General features: G+C 45.4%; 1 protein-coding gene across 1 annotated transcript in view; it reads left to right on the forward strand.

The window, feature by feature from the left end:
• LOC310798682 (kin of IRRE-like protein 3) overlaps positions 1-22,152 on the forward strand; it is a gene marked incomplete at both ends in the record, with an annotated part of 236,937 nt that overhangs the window by 144,890 nt on the left and 69,895 nt on the right. The window contains one exon of the mRNA XM_083661238.1: positions 6,230-6,378. Coding sequence (XP_083517364.1) covers positions 6,230-6,378 — 149 coding nt within the window. The remainder of the gene's footprint in view (positions 1-6,229; positions 6,379-22,152) is intronic.

Consider the following 22,152-nt stretch of genomic DNA (forward strand, 5'->3'; position numbering starts at 1 on the left):
CTTTGTAAGTTTTTAGATCAGGGAAGTCCAGAGTTGACACACAAAAAGTTTGGGCTCATTCGGGCAAATGGCCTAGGACGAGTTCGTTTTTTTTTTTTTTGAGAAAGTCCAAGATGGCGGGAAATCTAGCAGACTTAAATGGGCGGGGCCTATATGGATAGATGCGTATTGATCCAAGGAATCCCTGAGAAGTGAGATTTTGAGTATAGGCCACACGGTTCAGAAGATATGCGGCATAATGCGAAATGGTCTGTTATAGCGCCACCATCTGGTGGATTGGTGTATTCTTTTTTCTCTGAGTAGGGGGTGACCTCTTGAACCTATGTGGAAAGTTTAGGTGATGTGGAGGGTATGGTTTCTGAGATCCACACACTTTTAGGGCAAAAAAACAACAAAAACAAATAAACAATATAGCCGCAAGCGGCGATGCGGGGTCCAAGCTTCCGGTGACTTGGGGGGTATATGTCAGATAGTGCACATTTATTCAGACTTGGTATATGCACAAGTAAACAAAGTTTGGTTGAGATCCGGTGACCTGACGGTTTCCAAGCAGTACTAGTAGTAGTAGTAGTAGCAGTAGTAGTAATAGTGTTGGTAGTAGTGGGAGTGGTAGCAGTAGTAGCAGCAGAAGTACTAAGAATAGTAAATGGTAAATGGTAAATGGACTGCATTTATATAGCGCTTTTATCCAAAGCGCTTTACAATGTGCCTACATTCACCCATTCACACACCGAAGGCGGCCAGCTGCCACGCAGGGTGCTGGCACAGCCATCGGGAGCAATTTGGGATTCAGTGTCTTGCCCAAGGACACTTCGACGTGCGGACTGGAGGAGCCGGGGAACGAACCACCAACCTTCTAATTAGTGGACAACCCACTCTACCTCCTGAGCCACAGCCGCCACTAGTAGCCAATAGTAGTAGTAGTAGTAGCAGCAGCAGCAGTAGTAGTGGTGGTTGGCTGTTATAGCGCCACCATCTGGTAGATTGGTGTAATTTTTTCCTCTGAGTAGTGGGTGATGTCTTGAAACTTGAAGTAGTACTTGGATAGAAAGCAGTTTTTGTGTACAATATCCCTTTAAGTATCTGGACAGAAAGTGGTATTTGGGTAGAACATACTGTCAATACGACAAGTACTTCTCTGGCTCTGCAGATACATATAATATGGTCTACAAAGTTAAATACAACAGTCTGGATAGTTCACTTGGTAAAGCACATGACTTATGCTAACTAAAGACCATTGCTGCTCAAAGTTCAAACCCCACGTGGGATGAAAAACTTTCAACTTCAGACAGGTAAGTCAGTAACAGTAATTAAAACCCCACATGCTGCCTCCTTATTTTGCGGTGTTTCATGAACTTTTTCAATATCTTGGAAATGTTAGCTGGAGATTGCGTGGCTGTGTTCAAGAACGTGTTTTGCAACAGGAGAGGTTAGTTCTTGTCTCATGATGGAGCTTTTGTGTTCTGAAATCAGAATTTTCAGTTGTCATTGTGTCTTTCCCACACACACATCAAACCATAGGGCGTAGTGGCGTCCACTACAGAAGGTTGATGGGGTTTATCCCTGAAATTGCTTTTGGTGACTATAGCCAGCACCCTGCATGGCAGCTTGTCATGCAGTCCATTTACCATTAAGGACATTTTTGTATTACACACATAATGCACCACTTTACATTAAAAGTATGCCCTGAATGGAGGTGTTTGAACTAATTGGTGTGGGTTGTGCTGTTACAATGAGCACATGAGTGACAAGGATAATTCAGATTGAATTCTCTTTTTGGACCTTTCACATGTGAAGACACAATAATGTATTGGAATGTTTTTCCTCTCTCATCTGAAAGAAGGCTCCCAGCAAACACAATTACATCATGATGATGTTCTGATATCATCTTTCAGTGACGTCCAGGACTAGGCCAAATCACAGCCGATTTGAGGATCATTTAGACATCTACACAGGAATGTCAAGATGACGTCGAAATATGACATTACCATGAATAGGCATATTCAGTTATTCTGCTATGTACACAGTGTGTATTCAGCAGCGTTATACATAATTATATCCAGATTAACCTTTATTCTACATTTTCAAAAAATAAAACAGTTACCTGGCCGTGGTTTGAACCCAGGACCTCCAGCTTTGGGGTCTGCTACTTTACCCCTACACCATCCTTCCACAGCAATGACGAGGCACGGATGTAACCTTATTATGGCATAAACTTGTTTTTATTCAAACGTGGGTGTCAAGTCTTTGTGGATCGGGCATTACTGTGTGACATCTAAACCAACTGTGTATTATGTTACAGCAGATGCAGAACCCCAAAACACATTAACCCCACCCAAAATGCTACATTCCAACTTCCAGTAGTAGTAGTAGTAGTAGTAGTAGTAGTAGTAGTAGTAATAGTAGCAGAAGTAGTAATAGTAGTAGTAGTAGTGTTGGTAGTAGTGGGAGTGGTAGCAGTAGTAGCAGCAGTAGTTGTAATTGACCGGTTAATGAGTTGTGGGCAATTTAGTGTTGGCGTGTGTTTCATTAAAAGTTTCGAGATTTATCATGTCAAAACGGTTTCACGTATCCAAAACCCTTTAATAACCTTAGGTCGGGGTAGTCCATAGATGACCCAGAAAAAGTTTTGTGTGATTTGGCCAAACGGTCTAGGAGGAGCTCGCAAAAGTAGGTTTTTGATAAAATTCAAAATGGCGGAAAATCAACCACACAGAAATGGGCGTGGCCTAGTGGGTTAGATACATGATGCTCCAGGGAAACCAGTAGATGTGGAATTTTGATTCTACAGCTCGCAGTTCAGAAGTTATGGACCGACAAACGTTAAATTGGCTGTTATAGCGCCACCGTCTGGTGGATTGGTGTAATTTTTTTACTCTGAGTAGTGGGTGATGTCGTGAACCTGTGTGGAAAGTTTGGGTGATGGGGGGTGTATGGTTTCTGAGATCCACACACTTTTAGGGTAGGAAAAGAACAAAAGCAAATATACAAAAGTTTAGACATTTATCATTTCAAAACGGTTTCACGTATCCAAAATCCTTTAATAACTTTAGGTCGGGGTAGTCCATAGAAGTCCCAGAAAAATCCCCTTGTGATTTGGCCAAACGGTCTAGGAGGAGTTCGCAAAAGTAGGTTTTTGATAAAATTCAAAATGGCGGAAAATCTAGGCACACGCAAATGGGCGGGGCCTATATGGATAGATGCGTATTGATCCAAGGAATCCCTGAGAAGTGAAATTTTGAGTATAGGACACACGGTTCAGAAGATATGGACCATAACGCGAAATGGTCTGTTATAGCGCCACCATCTGGCCGATATGGGTAATTTTTTGTTTCTGAGTAGTGAGGCACATTTACAATCTATGTGCCCAGTCTGGCTACGCTGAGCATTACAGTTTCTGCTGTACATACAGTTTTACCGGAGAAGAAGAAAAAAAAAAAAATCGGAACAGATACAATAGGGATCCACGCACTTCGTGCTTGGACCCCTAAATATAGCCGCAAGCGGCGATGCGGGGTCCAGGCTTCCGGTGACTTGGGGGGTATATGTCAGATAGTGCACATTTATTCAGACTTGGTATGTGCACAAGTAAACAAAGTTTGGTTGAGATCCGGTGACCTGACGGTTTCCAAGCAGTACTAGTAGTAGTAGTAGTAGCAGTAGTAGTAATAGTAGTAGTAGTAGTGTTGGTAGTAGTGGGAGTGGTAGCAGTAGTAGCAGCAGAAGTACTAAGAATAGTAGTAGTAGTAGTAGCAGCAGCAGCAGTAGTAGTGGTGGTTGGCTGTTATAGCGCCACCATCTGGTGGATTGGTGTAATTTTTTCCTCTGAGTAGTGGGTGATGTCTTGAAACTATGTGGAAAGGTGGGTGATGTGGGGGGTATGGTTTCTGAGATCCACACACTTTTAGGGCAGGAAAAGAACAAAAGCAAATACACACAAGTTTAGACATTTATCATTTCAAAACGGTTTCACGTATCCAAAATCCTTTAATAACTTTAGGTCGGGGTCGTCCATAGATAACCCAGAAAAAGTTTCGTGTGATTTGGCCAAACAGTCTAGGAGGAGCTCGCAAAAGTAGGTTTTTGATTAAATTCAAAATGGCGGAAAATCTAGGCACACGAAAATGGGCGTGGCCTATATGGATAGATGCATATTGATCCAAGGAATCCAGGATAAGTGAAATTTTGAGTATAGGACACACGGTTCAGAAGATATGGACCATAAGGCGAAATGGTCTGTTATAGCGCCACCATCTGGTGGATTGGTGTATTTTTTTTTCTCCGCGTAGGGGGTGACCTCTTGAACCTATGTGGAAAGTTTAGGTGATGTGGAGGGTATGGTTTCTGAGATCCACACACTTTTAGGGCAGAAAAAGAAGAAAAACAAAATGATTACATATTACTCGTTACTATTTTCAAAAGTAATATTATTACTTTACTTAGTAATTCGTTACATACTCGTTATATTTCTTCTGCGTTACATTCCACACAAATGGCAATAGGCCTTTTTCACTGCAGCGATTTTGTGTCTAAAAGGCAGGAGGTAACACAGGTGCACCAAGATGTTAATTAGGGCTTCCAACTTCCAGTCCATTTAGGTGTTCCAGTGCCGGAGCCCTAATTAGTTAGTTGGTTGCACCTGTGTATACTCTGTCTTCTAGACACAAATGGCCATTGTGAAAAGGGCCCATAGCGTTTTTCTCATCAAAATGCAGACTTTGCCGTGCGAATGTGTGAACTAGGTCTATTATGTGCCGTTCCATTTAAACTAATCGCTTTGCCAGAGCACAGCTTCTTACAGAGATGCTTGATGAAGAGCACACCTGGCTCAAAGTGATGACAAGATGCAATCTTTTAAACAGCTTCTGTTTTATAGAATGCAGTATAATGCACTGCCAATGCAAACTCAATACGTATAGGCTACATCTTTGCGTAACAAGTTTGTGTCACAAATAACGTTAGCTCTGCAACATTAACATTAACCTGACAATAATAACAGCAATGTTTGATGTCCACCAGCTTGTGAGTTTTTACGTTATCTCTGTATTTTAACAGTTTTCCGGTTTCTGTTGTGCTGTCCTCTCGTCTCGTAACGTTAACGTTAGGAAGTTTGAGCTCGTGTTTTTCACAGTGGAAAGAGTGTTAGTAGCCTACCTGTCCTGGGCACCGTTGACATTTGACTTTGATGTTCGTGTCACCTTTCTTCCCGACAAAAACAAAGTCATGGGAATATATCCAGCCACGGATTTTCCTCCTTGGCTCAGCAGGGCAGAGAGGGAGGTGTGCTCTGAATGTGCTCTGCGGTGACGTCACCTTGTTTTGGGAGCGTTAAAAGCCATGCTGCTTGTGATCAGTGAATGCCGACTGCATGTCGTTTTGCAGCGCAGCGGCATCACAGAATGGACTCAACAAAAGATGTAACAACTTGTTTTATCTTGAAGTAACGGTAATAGTATTACTTATATTCTATTAGTAATTTGTTACACTACTCGTTACTTGGAAAAGTAATATTATTACAGTAACTCGTTACTTCCCAACACTGGTGACGAGATGACATCAGAGTGGTCTGAACCACTGGTAGGATGAGTCCTGGAGCTGGTGGATTCAGTGTTTTGCTCAGGGACTCATCAGCAGGGTGAATGCTTGCCGATAATGCAGATTTGAACCCCTTATCCCGCTCAAGGACTTTCTCCCTACACAATACACCGCTCTCTTGCCTATAAATGCGTAAGGCCCAATGACAGACTGCTGTACTGTAGATAAGATTCTTTCTTGAAATTGTGTAGGGCAACGTTTAACGATGTAGTCAGCTGCACTTATTTCCTAACTAGATTTCCTAATAAATGTTTTGCAATCTTGAGAGAAAACCCTTTGTATAAAAGTTGCATTTGCATTTTTATTTATTTATTGTCAGCTCAAGTTTGTACATGTACAGTATTTAATATAGTAATGATTTGGGTCTGAAACATTAAGTTTGCATTTATTTGAACTGAATTAAACATTCTGATTCTTCTCTGTATCTATATTTTGAAGTGAAATATAATCACATTCTCAAATTGTGAAACGATCCACAGAACCCAGAATCTGTAAGAAACGTGTTTCCCATTGCATGTTGAGAACACAGCTGGCCCTCAATTAAACATGACTTTGGCTGATTGTCAAAAAATACAAGGCTGTTGGTTCATTTGTCTAACCTATGCTTTTGTTTTGTGATGGGACCCATTTTCAGGTGGGCCAAGGGGGGCAACGTGCTCCCAGAGGTGATGGGTGACACCTACGAGGCGATCGTGGATCACTCCTTCTTCACTGAGCCCGTGTCCTGTGAGGTCACCAATGCCCTGGGCCACACCAACATCAGCAGGAACGTGGACGTCTACTGTGAGCGTTTCCTTTTTTTATATATATTTTATTTACAGTTTTATGTTAACACGTTCACTGCCACTGACGTATTAATACGTCAAAAAAAATCCAGCGGTTCACTGCCATTGACGTATTAACACGTTAAAGAGCATGGAGCAGGGTAATTCCTTTGCTAAATGTATACTTAACCTTGTCCCTATGTATATTTGAAAAGTTAATGCATCATTAAAAAAAAAAAAAAAAAAGTTTGAAAAAAAATATGGAGAAAAACACCTTCCTTTTTCAGAAGGAAATAACAGACTTTTATTCTGTTAAGACAAAGTCTGCTACGTCACAGTGGGGAGTGGCTCCCGCGTGCGTGTGTCCCTCTCCCCTCCCACTGCATGGTCAAATCAGTCGCATATTCAGGACAGATAGTCAGGTCAGGTACTACGCTAGTCAAAGTCAATCAGTCAGCCAGTTAGTCGGTCGGTTAGTTGGTAGGTTAATCACTAGTTCGTTTTTAGTATATAGTTAGTCATTTAGTCAGTAGCTGCCTGTAGTAAGTCGTTGTCAGTGAGTTTTGGGTCGGGTGTCGCCAGGTTCCTGCATGCAGATAACAAGTCAGCTCCACTCTGCTGCTGCTGCCTGTCTGCGTGACACTCTTTCTATCTCTCTCTCTCTCTCTCTCTCTCTCACTCGCTCTCTCTCTCTCACTCGGTGTGTGTGTGTGTGTGTACCTGCTGTCTGCGCGGTGACACGCTCTCTATCTCTCTTTTTCGTCTCTCTCACTCGCTCCGGGAGGGAGGGAGGGGAAAGAGCGAGTGGAGGGGCCCTCCGTCAGTCCCCCTCTCTCTCTCACTCGGTGTGTGTGTGTGTGTGTGTGTGTGTGTGTGTGTGTGTGTGTGTGTGTGTGTGTGTGTGTGTGTGTGTGTGTGTCTACGCTGTGTGACACGCTCTCTCTTCACTCGAGGGAGGGGGAGGCTGCGGCTCTTTCCTCCCCGCACAGCACAGCACAGCACCGCTGCTCTGCTCTGCTCTGCTCTGCTCTGCTCTGCTCTGCTCTGCTCTGTAGGGGTGGGCGATACTGCAAAATTTGGTGTCGATCCGATACCAAGTAATACTGGTCCAGAATTGCCGATATCGATACCGATACCGATACTTTTTACTATTAAATATGGCTTATGAACTTTCATGTAGGGGAGAGCAGTGTGTCATCAATAGGTTTATCAATTTATCAACCACTATAAATTATGACCGCTACAGTTTGAAAATGTAACATTAACCAATGCTGAAGATCCTTAATATTAATTCAACTACTAACCTATATATACCTGGATATTATTTTCCTCTGTGAAAAGACTGCCCGTGGAGTCTATCTCTGTGTTGAGGGGGGGGGGGTGTCTGTCTGATATTTCCCTCCTCCCCTTCTTTTCTGCAGGTCAGAGCTCTCTTTCTTGTTTCTCAGATGCTTAAACGAGTTGGTACTGTAGTAGGCTAGTGGTCCCACAGTAGTGGACAGCCTGCATGCAGCTACGTCACACTTCACAACAATACTGATGTAAAATAACCAAACGATCTGCTCCTGTTCCTTTGAGCCATCACGTAATGGCATGTGTGTTTTTGTATGCGATTGTGCGCGTCGGATTTCAATCCCACTCTGTGCTCTGCTGCTTGCCTTCCTTTACAAGACCCGCCCTGCATATCGTTCAAGCACTATTATTGGCCCAGGCACGTATACTCTGTTTCAGTGCACATGTGATGACACGACAACAGCAAATCCGAGGCGGAGAAGCCCTGCATGAATGCACGCAAAAAAGATCGAAAAATCGATATTTTGATGTCAGGATCGATCTTCAAAACGAGACTCAGGTATCGGGAGTATCGATATTTTGGGATCGATCCGCCCACCCCTACTGCTCTGCTCTGCTCTGCTCTGCTCTGCTCTGCGCCGGGCTGTGTGCAGCCTGGGGTCTGCTCTGCTGTGCGGGAGAAAGAAGGAGGAGGAGAAACCGCCACCTCCACAGCCAGCCACCTCACACACCCCAACTGTGCCCGGCTCGCATGCCTCTCGGTCGGCTGGCCGGACAATATGCACCCCGCTGCAGCTTCGGGAGGTTTTCTCACTGTGTTCGGGACTTCGAAAACTCGGCCAGATGGCTGGACACATACGTCACTTTTGCGTGTGTGTGTGTGTGTGTGTGTGTGTGTGTGTGTGTGTGTGTGTGTGTGTGTGTGCGTATCGAATTACAGTCCGCACCTCGGCCCGCCTCCGCTCGCCTCGCTTGCTTTCTCAACTCTCTCCGCGGTCCGTTGTTTCATAGCTGGGCTGTTCCTGCTCTCTTTCACTGTCAAAATTAGGCTGAGGCCATCGTATTCATGTACATAAACATTTGCTACCTCCTCTTCCTCCTGAAAACCGCCGTTAGCATCCATAGTGTGTGACTGACAGCCCTGACCTAAGTGATGACAGACAGAGGGACAGACGGGCATGCCTGGCGACTCCCCACTCTGACGTCAGAGTTTTGGGGTCCAAGATGTCAAAATAAAAGTTCAAAAAATAAAACGACCCCAGAAGTCACTGTAGTGTATATGTAAGTGTCTTAATGTGAAAATCAAGTTCCTCCATAATTCACCTACACATTGACTGATTGGGGTCTCTAACCTGCCCCATGCTCTTTAAGTGCCATAGCCGAGGTATCTCGTCTTACATAATCCAACGCTTGAGTGCCAGAGCCGAGATATCTCGTCTTACATAAACATTTTTTTTTTTTGACGGTGGGACATCAATCAACAACTTTTACATCTTCGAGATCACTATTGGAGCAAGAGAATGTGTATAATCTATTTTACCGACCCACTAAGTGTTGACAGTGCTCCCCCAGACGAGCGAAATCAAAGAAAAAACTGCCGCGGGAGCAATTGCCATTCAAGGAAATGGCGAGGCGATTTTACAGTAATCCATTCCGGACTTGAGAGCGGCCGCGCAGGCAGCCGCACACAGAGAGCGGAGAGCGATTTGCAAAATAGATTATAGGTGAAACACACTTTGAAACACCTCAGAAAGGCCAGAATCAACATCTGCCCATCGCCCACGCATTCCCCGGCCCATCTTGACTCGCACAAGGAGCGTCCGCACGCAGGCAAGCAGGCAGGCAGGCACGCAGGCAGGCAGGCAGGCAGCAGCAACGCGCTTCTGACACGCCCGCTGTAGAGCCAGGAGGAAGGAGGAGAAGACACACGGAGGGAGGAGTTTGAATGAGAGGGGTGTTCCCTGTTGTTATGGAGGAAATTACTGTTCAAAACTATTGTTTAGAATGTCTGACGGTCTTACTGATGCCAAAAATGAATGGTTAAAGTGAGTGTTCTATCGAGTTTCACAAGAAGCCATTTATCTCTGAATAAATTTCCAGACGCTGAAACCATGCTGTACTCAACGGCTAATATCTACATAACTACTAACTCTGCAAACTAACTCTTTTAGACAGAGAAAGCACACATTCTATTAGTTATTTTTAGATGATTGGTGTTCATGAATTCTTAACAGAAAATAATCCTCGGCTCTTGTAAAATGAGCCAGAATCCTCAAAAAAAAACCTGGCACAACTTACCTACAGGATGAAAAAATGGCTGGCACTCAATGTGTTAATACGTCAAAAAAATCGATTTTTTTTTTTTGACGGTGGGATTTGCATCTAACCCTTTTACATCTCTTATATAAGTATTGGACGTGTACAACGTGTACAACCCATTCCACCGACCCACTAAGTGGCGACAAGGAAGGAGGAAGGCAAGCAAAAAGCAGTGTGACGAAGCCATTCTCATGAAAATGGATTGGCGAAAACGCTTTCGTTTTCGCGCTGATTGCTGGCAGTGCGGGATTGCAAATTTGCATAATAGATCACGGATGGAACACACTTTGAAACACGCAGCATAAATATGACCAGAATCGCAAAAGCTTCTCTCAACCAAAACTCCAAGAAGCGAGCGAGTCCATCCAGACTTCCTCAAACAGCGGCCGCGCAGACAGGCACAGCAGCAGCAAAGCAATGAGACTGGTGACGCGAGGTTACAGCAGCAGCAACGAGCTTGTGACACGGCCGCTGCGGCCAAGAGGACACACACGGAGGGAGGAGTTGGAAGCAACTCTCCCTCTCGCTCTCTCCCTCTCTCTCTCTCTCTCTCTCTCTCTCTCGCTCTCTCTCTCTCTCCCTCCCTCCCTCCCTCTCTCTCTCTCTCTCTCTCTCTCCCTCTCCCCCTCTCACTAGGATTAACTACAGTAAAAAAAAAACGTCTGGCAGTGAATGTGTTAATACATAGACAGTGTGAGACAAAGAGGGAAAGAAAAAAGAAGAAAAAAAATCATAAAAATCATGGAAATTAGACAATGACAACAAAACAAGACAAATCAAGACAAAACAGGAGACTGACTACCAGACATGTATATGCTTTTTTAGGTATGCGGTATCTTTCAAAATGTCACCCATCACCCCTAACCTCGTCGAGGTAGGCCATAAACGGGTCCCAAACAACTAGAAATCTCCAGAGTGAGTCTCTCCATCCGTATAACAGAGGTCATGTCCGCCAGCCACAGCTGGGAAGAGGGTGGGGAGGGGGACTTCCACTCCTGCAGTATGAGTTTCTTAGCAACGATTGTCCCCTGTGTCAGAGACTGCTGCTGCAGCCGCAGGGAAGTCCAAAGGGGACTCCGAGCAGCCGAAGATGGCGAGTTCTGCTTCCGGCCGAAGGGTTATTGTGTAGGCCTTAGAGTACCAGTCAAATACCATGGCCCAGAATCTGGTCAGTGAGGGGTATAGTGTCTCTCTGCTGTGATATTATGGCTGGTGCATAATGAATGGAGACGATTAACACGGAGATCTGTTAACGATGCTTTACTTGCGTACTGGTGTGGTACATGCTGGTGTACAACATTACACTGAACGGTAGAGGGCGTACTTTTACAAGATAGTGGATATGTCACTACATTACAGCCCTCCCTTATTTCGAATAGACATTCAGGTACCATAAATTTAATGAACAATAGAAATAATAAAATATTATTTTTCTCTTTTCAAGTTAAACCAAACTCTGAACTAAAATGCCTGTGAGTCTTTCCAATACCAACATGTTACTATGTTTCCATGTTTTCAGCAGTGATACTTAAACTATTCACAGTTTCTTGTGTACGTCCTGAGTCACATCTCGATTAGTCTCTTAGAACAGACGAGTTGGCTTCCGCAATTTTCAAATGCTTCCGCCATACCGTCTGTACTTCGTGGGGGAGAATCATGCACCAACCGGAATGGGAAGCAGAAAGGCGGGTCTTCCGCTCAGTAGTCCAATCAGAATCCAATATGCCGGCAGAAAGGCGGGTCTTCCGCTCATTAGTCCAATCAGAATCCAATATGCCGCATTCGCATGTCGTGATTGGTCGGATTCCGTAGAACTTCCTTCCAGTCTGAAGGTTTTTTTTCCCAACTTCCTTGTGCATGTTCTGGGGGTGTAACGTACAGACTGTATATAGCTGCATTCGCCGGATGTAGATGATACAGTCTGTTTTAAGAGACTACATCTCGATGAGACGTCGTGGCGGTCTCCTGTTCATCCTCACCGAGTGTCTGGGCTGAATGAGGGCCTCGACATTGACATTATTCTCATGGTGATGATTCTCAAAGTCTGGTGGGTCTGGAGGTGGTGAGTCCAGATCATCCTCTTCACCGGATGTCCCTGAGTGTGGTCCCAGTGAACCTGAAGATGGCACCATTTTGAAGTGTGAAGAGTTTCGTGTTATTTCATGTCCAGCGCTAGCTGCCGTCACCATTGATCCTTTGATCGTCACAACGGTGTAGGGCTTGGCCTTGTAGGGAGTCATGAGCTTGCCTTTCACCAGCTGGCGGCAGAGTACAGTGTCTCCTGGTTTGAGAGTGGAGGGTCGTGCTCTGTTCACGCGATCAGCATTCTCTTTCATGCGTTGCTTGGCACGCTGATCTCTGTCGTGTAGGCTGGCGTCCGTCGCTGAGTGTTGGGTCATAGGAGGAGTGGGGAGAGTGGTGAGGAGCTTTCTTCCAAACAGTAACTAGGCTTTAGTTACTTGAGTGGTTCCATGGGGGGTTGCGCGGTAGTTTCTGAGAAAACTGTAAAGATCCTGTTTCCAAGGCCGTCCTTCTGAGTGTGTGGCTGTGATGGTCTTCTTCAACGTTTTCATGAAACGCTCTGCCTCTGCATTTGCTCTTGGCCAATATGGTGTTATCTTTCTGTGCTTGAATCCAAGGTAGAGGCTGAAATCTTTGAATGATTGTCCATTGAATGGGGGTCCATTATCTGTCTTTACCACAGTCGGTATCCCAAAAGATGAGAAGATCTTGTCCAGTTTGGGGATCACAGTGGTGGCTGCTGTGGACTTGACTATCTCCACTTCAGGGTATCTGGGGTACTCATCAACGACTACAAGTAATCACCTGACGGGAAAGGACCTGTGAAGTCAATGGAGACGTTCTCCCATGGACCTTTGGGGAGTTCATACATTTTTAGTGGTTCCATGTGGTTCTGAGCAGTTGCTGCTTGACATGGCATGCAGTGTCGTATGGTCTTTTCCACCATTTCGTCTATGCCTGGAAACCATACCTTCTCTCTCAGAAGCTGTTTGGTCTTGACAATGCCCATATGACCACTGTGGACTAGGCTGACAGCTTTGTGGTGAAGGGAGGTTGGCAGTACAAGCCTTGTACCTCTGAGAATTACATTCTCTTCTGCGTTGACTGTCAGTTCGTTTCGCAGGCGGTAGAGTGCTTTCAGTGTCTGATAGTCAGCATCTTCTTTCTCGCCTGGTGCGTTTTTCCAGTGTCCTCCGCTTAGGAGATGCATCACTTTACATAGCGCTGAGTCTTTCTTAGTCTCGGTTTGGACTTCCTCAAGTGTCATTGCCTTTGGAACGGCATTGTCGATGACGAGATTCACATATTCTTCAGCCATGCGAGAAGATCTGTGGGGTGTGTCACCTTCGACAGGATGCCTTGACATGTAGTCAGCAGGGTTGTCCTTTCCGGCTTTGTACTTGATCGTATAGCTGTAGGGTTGCAGCCTGAGTCACCAGCGTTCTAGTCGAGCTGGGGGCGTGGCTTTCGGATTGTTGAAAATCAGCTCAAGCGGCTTATGGTCAGTGATGACTGTGAAGTGTGAGCCATAAAGGTACAAATAAAAATGTTCACATCCCCAGAGGATTGCCAGAGCCTCTTTCTCCGTTTGTGAATAGCGCTGTTCGACTGGTGTGAGCGCTCGACTGGCATATGCGATTATACGGTCACTGTCATTATTGTTGAGGCTGCGCTGGCGCCTAAACCAACCGGGCTGGCATCGACCAGTATTGTTGAGTGTTTGGCTGGGTCGAAGTAGGCCATTGTTGTGTTTTTCATCAGCTGCTCTTTCAGCTTTTCCATCACTGACTCTTGTTGGGGTCCCCATGACCAGGTGGTATCCTTTTTAGTGAGTTTGCGTAAAGGCTGTGAAATCGTTGCATAGTCAGGGATGAAACGTGAGCAGTATGTTGTCATCCCGAGCAGACTGCAAACTTCTGATGTGTTCTCAAGTGGAGGAAGGTTCTCGATGGCAGTGATCTTCTTGGGATCTGCAGAGATGCCTTTTGCTGAGAAGATGTAGCCAAAAAACTCAAGCTGAGGTTTGCTGTACTCACACTTCCCAGCATTGAGTGTGATATTTTGTTCTCTCAGTCTCTGGAATACAGCTTTGAGGCTGCTGTTGTGTTCTTCTTGTGTCTTTCCATAGACAATGATATCGTCGCTCATGTTCCTGACATTAGGAATACCCTGTAGCAGCAGGTGTATGACATTTTGGAATACTTCAGCAGCAGAGTTGATACCGAAGTTGAGTCTGGTGTATCTCCAGAGGCCTGTGTGTGTGGTGAAGGTAGTGATGTACCTTGACTCTGGATGCAGTTCGAGTTGATGGTAGCCAGCATTTAGATCGAGCTTGGAGAACACCACAGCTCCATTCAGGTCATGAATGAGATCATCGATGGTTGGTGTGATGTGACGTTCTCGCTGTATCGCCGTGTTTGGTAGGCGCATATCGACACATATCCGAACCTTTTCTGGGCTCTTGGGTTTTGGAATGATTACGATCGGAGACACCCACGGTGTTGGGCCACTGACTCGTTCAATTATGCCTTTCTCTTCTAGGTCATTTAGCTCTCCTTCCACCTTTTTCCGCATGTGGAAAGGAATCCTCCTATGTGGTTGCACCACTGGCATCACCGAGTCATCAACATGCAGCTTCACTTGAAAGTTTTTAAGCTTCCCTATGCCTTGGAAAAGGTCTTTGTATTCATGGATGAGCTGGCTTGGGGATGTCTGGATTTCAGTGGACATGGAGTTCACAATGTGCAATAGTCCAAGGGCTGTTGCTGTCTTGCGACTCAGTAGTGAACCATGATTTCCCTGTATCACGTGGAATGTATCTTCCTGTATTAGTTTCATCTCAGAGCAGATTGTTGCTTTGAATTCTCCTCTCACTGGAAGAGCAGCGGATGAGCCGTAGGGATAGATTTTTGCATTGGATGGTTGCAATTTACAGCTGGATTTTAGCTGATCATAAGTGATGTCATCAATTATGTTCACTGATGCCCCAGAGTCAATGATGACGTCAACTGTTGTGTCCATGATCTTTACTTTAGAGTGTTTAAGTTTTGCCTGGTCCTGTAGTGTGCATACAACATACAGATATTCATCATCCGAGCTGTTTGGAGTATCAGGTTTGTGAGATGTTTGCTCCTGCTCAGTTTGTCCCTGCACTTGATGCACTCTGTGTTTTGGGCGCAGCTGTTTATCCGCATTCATAGAAGTGAATTCTTTATTCTGTGATCTGCAGCACTTTTGAAAATGGTTAAATTTTCCACATCCTTTGCATTTTTTCCCTTTTGCTGGGCAGTTTGTTTGTCCGCCTTCATGTGGAAACTGCCCTCCACAGTTATTGCACATTTTGTTTTCACGTTTCACATTTGGATATTTATTTGCTTGTCTTTGACTTTGGAAGGTTTTCTTCTACACAGCACGTACTGAGAAATCTGATTGAGATGTAGCTGTCTCCATCCCTGTAGCTTGCTTGTCTGACAGCTCTTGGGCCCTAGCTGCATCCAAAAGCTTTTGAAGTGTCATGTCACAGTATTTCAGCGCCGCCCTGCGGAGGCGTGCGGAACTGCAGCTCAAGATGATCTGTGACTTTATTTCTCTGTCAACGTCTGCAAACCCACAGGTGGACGCTAGTTGTCTCAGCCGTGTGTGGTAGGCGTCTAAAGTTTCACTTTCGTTTTGCCTAGCTTGTCTGAAGACATATATCTCATATTCAGTATTGACTTTAGGGCAGAAATATGCACACAGTCTCTCAACAGCCGTATCATAGTCTTTGGCGTCACCCGTGTTTGGCAGGGTGTCAAATACGTCATTCACATCGGGTCCCGCATAGTGTAGCAGCAATGCTCTTTTGCGAGTAGCATCCTTTATATCCAATGCCACAAGGAAGTTTGTGAAACGAGCTATCCACTTCTTCCACCTCAAGCCTATAGAGCTGGGTTCATTGTGCACATCGAATGATGGGAAATGTGGTAGACTGGCCATGGTATGCGTTGCCCCTGTTCTATTCCGCTTTGTGCGTCTTCTTGTCATTAGCTGGGCGTGTAGCCAGCTTAGCCGCCGTGCGTCTTGTTAGCTGGATGGCTAGCTTTAGCTTTTAGCTGTGTTTTGTAGCCGGTGGCTAGCTTTAGCTGTGTCTTTGCCAGCGTAGTTCGCTTACTGCATCTCCAAAACGAGAGGCTCCATCCGTTCTAGGTGCGGTTTCCTCGTCGCCAGTTATAGTGTCTCTCTGCTGTGATATTATGGCTGGTGCATAATGAATGGAGACGATTAACACAGAGATCTGTTAACGATGCTTTACTTGCGTACTGGTGTGGTACATGCTGGTGTACAACATTACACTGAACGGTAGAGGGCGTACTTTTACAAGATAGTGGATATGTCACTACATTACAGCCCTCCCTTATTTCGAATAGACATTCAGGTACCATAAATTTAATGAACAATAGAAATAATAAAATATTATTTTTCTCTTTTCAAGTTAAACCAAACTGAACTAAAATGCCTGTGAGTCTTTCCAATACCAACATGTTACTATGTTTCCATGTTTTCAGCAGTGATACTTAAACTATTCACAGTTTCTTGTGTACGTCCTGAGTCACATCTCGATTAGTCTCTTAGAACAGACGAGTTGGCTTCCGCAATTTTCAAATGCTTCCGCCATACCGTCTGTACTTCGTGGGGGAGAATCATGCACCAACCGGAATGGGAAGCAGAAAGGCGGGTCTTCCGCTCAGTAGTCCAATCAGAATCCAATATGCCGGCAGAAAGGCGGGTCTTCCGCTCATTAGTCCAATCAGAATCCAATATGCCGCATTCGCATGTCGTGATTGGTCGGATTCCGTAGAACTTCCTTCCAGTCTGAAGGTTTTTTTTCCCAACTTCCTTGTGCATGTTCTGGGGGTGTAACGTACAGACTGTATATAGCTGCATTCGCCGGATGTAGATGATACAGTCTGTTTTAAGAGACTACATCTCGATGAGACGTCGTGGCGGTCTCCTGTTCATCCTCACCGAGTGTCTGGGCTGAATGAGGGCCTCGACATTGACATTATTCTCATGGTGATGATTCTCAAAGTCTGGTGGGTCTGGAGGTGGTGAGTCCAGATCATCCTCTTCACCGGATGTCCCTGAGTGTGGTCCCAGTGAACCTGAAGATGGCACCATTTTGAAGTGTGAAGAGTTTCGTGTTATTTCATGTCCAGCGCTAGCTGCCGTCACCATTGATCCTTTGATCGTCACAACGGTGTAGGGCTTGGCCTTGTAGGGAGTCATGAGCTTGCCTTTCACCAGCTGGCGGCAGAGTACAGTGTCTCCTGGTTTGAGAGTGGAGGGTCGTGCTCTGTTCACGCGATCAGCATTCTCTTTCATGCGTTGCTTGGCACGCTGATCTCTGTCGTGTAGGCTGGCGTCCGTCGCTGAGTGTTGGGTCATAGGAAGAGTGGGGAGAGTGGTGAGGAGCTTTCTTCCAAACAGTAACTAGGCTTTAGTTACTTGAGTGGTTCCATGGGGGGTTGCGCGGTAGTTTCTGAGAAAACTGTAAAGATCCTGTTTCCAAGGCCGTCCTTCTGAGTGTGTGGCTGTGATGGTCTTCTTCAACGTTTTCATGAAACGCTCTGCCTCTGCATTTGCTCTTGGCCAATATGGTGTTATCTTTCTGTGCTTGAATCCAAGGTAGAGGCTGAAATCTTTGAATGATTGTCCATTGAATGGGGGTCCATTATCTGTCTTTACCACAGTCGGTATCCCAAAAGATGAGAAGATCTTGTCCAGTTTGGGGATCACAGTGGTGGCTGCTGTGGACTTGACTATCTCCACTTCAGGGTATCTGGGGTACTCATCAACGACTACAAGTAATCACCTGACGGGAAAGGACCTGTGAAGTCAATGGAGACGTTCTCCCATGGACCTTTGGGGAGTTCATACATTTTTAGTGGTTCCATGTGGTTCTGAGCAGTTGCTGCTTGACATGGCATGCAGTGTCGTATGGTCTTTTCCACCATTTCGTCTATGCCTGGAAACCATACCTTCTCTCTCAGAAGCTGTTTGGTCTTGACAATGCCCATATGACCACTGTGGACTAGGCTGACAGCTTTGTGGTGAAGGGAGGTTGGCAGTACAAGCCTTGTACCTCTGAGAATTACATTCTCTTCTGCATTGACTGTCAGTTCGTTTCGCAGGCGGTAGAGTGCTTTCAGTGTCTGATAGTCAGCATCTTCTTTCTCGCCTGGTGCGTTTTTCCAGTGTCCTCCGCTTAGGAGATGCATCACTTTACATAGCGCTGAGTCTTTCTTAGTCTCGGTTTGGACTTCCTCAAGTGTCATTGCCTTTGGAACGGCATTGTCGATGACGAGATTCACATATTCTTCAGCCATGCGAGAAGATCTGTGGGGTGTGTCACCTTCGACAGGATGCCTTGACATGTAGTCAGCAGGGTTGTCCTTTCCGGCTTTGTACTTGATCGTATAGCTGTAGGGTTGCAGCCTGAGTCACCAGCGTTCTAGTCGAGCTGGGGGCGTGGCTTTCGGATTGTTGAAAATCAGCTCAAGCGGCTTATGGTCAGTGATGACTGTGAAGTGTGAGCCATAAAGGTACAAATAAAAATGTTCACATCCCCAGAGGATTGCCAGAGCCTCTCTCTCCGTTTGTGAATAGCGCTGTTCGACTGGTGTGAGCGCTCGACTGGCATATGCGATTATACGGTCACTGTCATTATTGTTGAGGCTGCGCTGGCGCCTAAACCAACCGGGCTGGCATCGACCAGTATTGTTGAGTGTTTGGCTGGGTCGAAGTAGGCCATTGTTGTGTTTTTCATCAGCTGCTCTTTCAGCTTTTCCATCACTGACTCTTGTTGGGGTCCCCATGACCAGGTGGTATCCTTTTTAGTGAGTTTGCGTAAAGGCTGTGAAATCGTTGCATAGTCAGGGATGAAACGTGAGCAGTATGTTGTCATCCCGAGCAGACTGCAAACTTCTGATGTGTTCTCAAGTGGAGGAAGGTTCTCGATGGCAGTGATCTTCTTGGGATCTGCAGAGATGCCTTTTGCTGAGAAGATGTAGCCAAAAAACTCAAGCTGAGGTTTGCTGTACTCACACTTCCCAGCATTGAGTGTGATATTTTGTTCTCTCAGTCTCTGGAATACAGCTTTGAGACTGCTGTTGTGTTCTTCTTGTGTCTTTCCATAGACAATGATATCGTCGCTCATGTTCCTGACATTAGGAATACCCTGTAGCAGCAGGTGTATGACATTTTGGAATACTTCAGCAGCAGAGTTGATACCGAAGTTGAGTCTGGTGTATCTCCAGAGGCCTGTGTGTGTGGTGAAGGTAGTGATGTACCTTGACTCTGGATGCAGTTCGAGTTGATGGTAGCCAGCATTTAGATCGAGCTTGGAGAACACCACAGCTCCATTCAGGTCATGAATGAGATCATCGATGGTTGGTGTGATGTGACGTTCTCGCTGTATCGCCGTGTTTGGTAGGCGCATATCGACACATATCCGAACCTTTTCTGGGCTCTTGGGTTTTGGAATGATTACGATCGGAGACACCCACGGTGTTGGGCCACTGACTCGTTCAATTATGCCTTTCTCTTCTAGGTCATTTAGCTCTCCTTCCACCTTTTTCCGCATGTGGAAAGGAATCCTCCTATGTGGTTGCACCACTGGCATCACCGAGTCATCAACATGCAGCTTCACTTGAAAGTTTTTAAGCTTCCCTATGCCTTGGAAAAGGTCTTTGTATTCATGGATGAGCTGGCTTGGGGATGTCTGGATTTCAGTGGACATGGAGTTCACAATGTGCAATAGTCCAAGGGCTGTTGCTGTCTTGCGACTCAGTAGTGAACCATGATTTCCCTGTATCACGTGGAATGTATCTTCCTGTATTAGTTTCATCTCAGAGCAGATTGTTGCTTTGAATTCTCCTCTCACTGGAAGAGCAGCGGATGAGCCGTAGGGATAGATTTTTGCATTGGATGGTTGCAATTTACAGCTGGATTTTAGCTGATCATAAGTGATGTCATCAATTATGTTCACTGATGCCCCAGAGTCAATGATGACGTCAACTGTTGTGTCCATGATCTTTACTTTAGAGTGTTTAAGTTTTGCCTGGTCCTGTAGTGTGCATACAACATACAGATATTCATCATCCGAGCTGTTTGGAGTATCAGGTTTGTGAGATGTTTGCTCCTGCTCAGTTTGTCCCTGCACTTGATGCACTCTGTGTTTTGGGCGCAGCTGTTTATCCGCATTCATAGAAGTGAATTCTTTATTCTGTGATCTGCAGCACTTTTGAAAATGGTTAAATTTTCCACATCCTTTGCATTTTTTCCCTTTTGCTGGGCAGTTTGTTTGTCCGCCTTCATGTGGAAACTGCCCTCCACAGTTATTGCACATTTTGTTTTCACGTTTCACATTTGGATATTTATTTGCTTGTCTTTGACTTTGGAAGGTTTTCTTCTACACAGCACGTACTGAGAAATCTGATTGAGATGTAGCTGTCTCCATCCCTGTAGCTTGCTTGTCTGACAGCTCTTGGGCCCTAGCTGCATCCAAAAGCTTTTGAAGTGTCATGTCACAGTATTTCAGCGCCGCCCTGCGGAGGCGTGCGGAACTGCAGCTCAAGATGATCTGTGACTTTATTTCTCTGTCAACGTCTGCAAACCCACAGGTGGACGCTAGTTGTCTCAGCCGTGTGTGGTAGGCGTCTAAAGTTTCACTTTCGTTTTGCCTAGCTTGTCTGAAGACATATATCTCATATTCAGTATTGACTTTAGGGCAGAAATATGCACACAGTCTCTCAACAGCCGTATCATAGTCTTTGGCGTCACCCGTGTTTGGCAGGGTGTCAAATACGTCATTCACATCGGGTCCCGCATAGTGTAGCAGCAATGCTCTTTTGCGAGTAGCATCCTTTATATCCAATGCCACAAGGAAGTTTGTGAAACGAGCTATCCACTTCTTCCACCTCAAGCCTATAGAGCTGGGTTCATTGTGCACATCGAATGATGGGAAATGTGGTAGACTGGCCATGGTATGCGTTGCCCCTGTTCTATTCCGCTTTGTGCGTCTTCTTGTCATTAGCTGGGCGTGTAGCCAGCTTAGCCGCCGTGCGTCTTGTTAGCTGGATGGCTAGCTTTAGCTTTTAGCTGTGTTTTGTAGCCGGTGGCTAGCTTTAGCTGTGTCTTTGCCAGCGTAGTTCGCTTACTGCATCTCCAAAACGAGAGGCTCCATCCGTTCTAGGTGCGGTTTCCTCGTCGCCAGTTATAGTGTCTCTCTGCTGTGATATTATGGCTGGTGCATAATGAATGGAGACGATTAACACAGAGATCTGTTAACGATGCTTTACTTGCGTACTGGTGTGGTACATGCTGGTGTACAACATTACACTGAACGGTAGAGGGCGTACTTTTACAAGATAGTGGATATGTCACTACATTACAGCCCTCCCTTATTTCGAATAGACATTCAGGTACCATAAATTTAATGAACAATAGAAATAATAAAATATTATTTTTCTCTTTTCAAGTTAAACCAAACTGAACTAAAATGCCTGTGAGTCTTTCCAATACCAACATGTTACTATGTTTCCATGTTTTCAGCAGTGATACTTAAACTATTCACAGTTTCTTGTGTACGTCCTGAGTCACATCTCGATTAGTCTCTTAGAACAGACGAGTTGGCTTCCGCAATTTTCAAATGCTTCCGCCATACCGTCTGTACTTCGTGGGGGAGAATCATGCACCAACCGGAATGGGAAGCAGAAAGGCGGGTCTTCCGCTCAGTAGTCCAATCAGAATCCAATATGCCGGCAGAAAGGCGGGTCTTCCGCTCATTAGTCCAATCAGAATCCAATATGCCGCATTCGCATGTCGTGATTGGTCGGATTCCGTAGAACTTCCTTCCAGTCTGAAGGTTTTTTTTCCCAACTTCCTTGTGCATGTTCTGGGGGTGTAACGTACAGACTGTATATAGCTGCATTCGCCGGATGTAGATGATACAGTCTGTTTTAAGAGACTACATCTCGATGAGACGTCGTGGCGGTCTCCTGTTCATCCTCACCGAGTGTCTGGGCTGAATGAGGGCCTCGACATTGACATTATTCTCATGGTGATGATTCTCAAAGTCTGGTGGGTCTGGAGGTGGTGAGTCCAGATCATCCTCTTCACC

This window comes from Poromitra crassiceps (genome assembly GCF_964638095.1).
Source record: "Poromitra crassiceps genome assembly, chromosome: 26".
NCBI lineage: Eukaryota > Metazoa > Chordata > Actinopteri > Beryciformes > Melamphaidae > Poromitra > Poromitra crassiceps.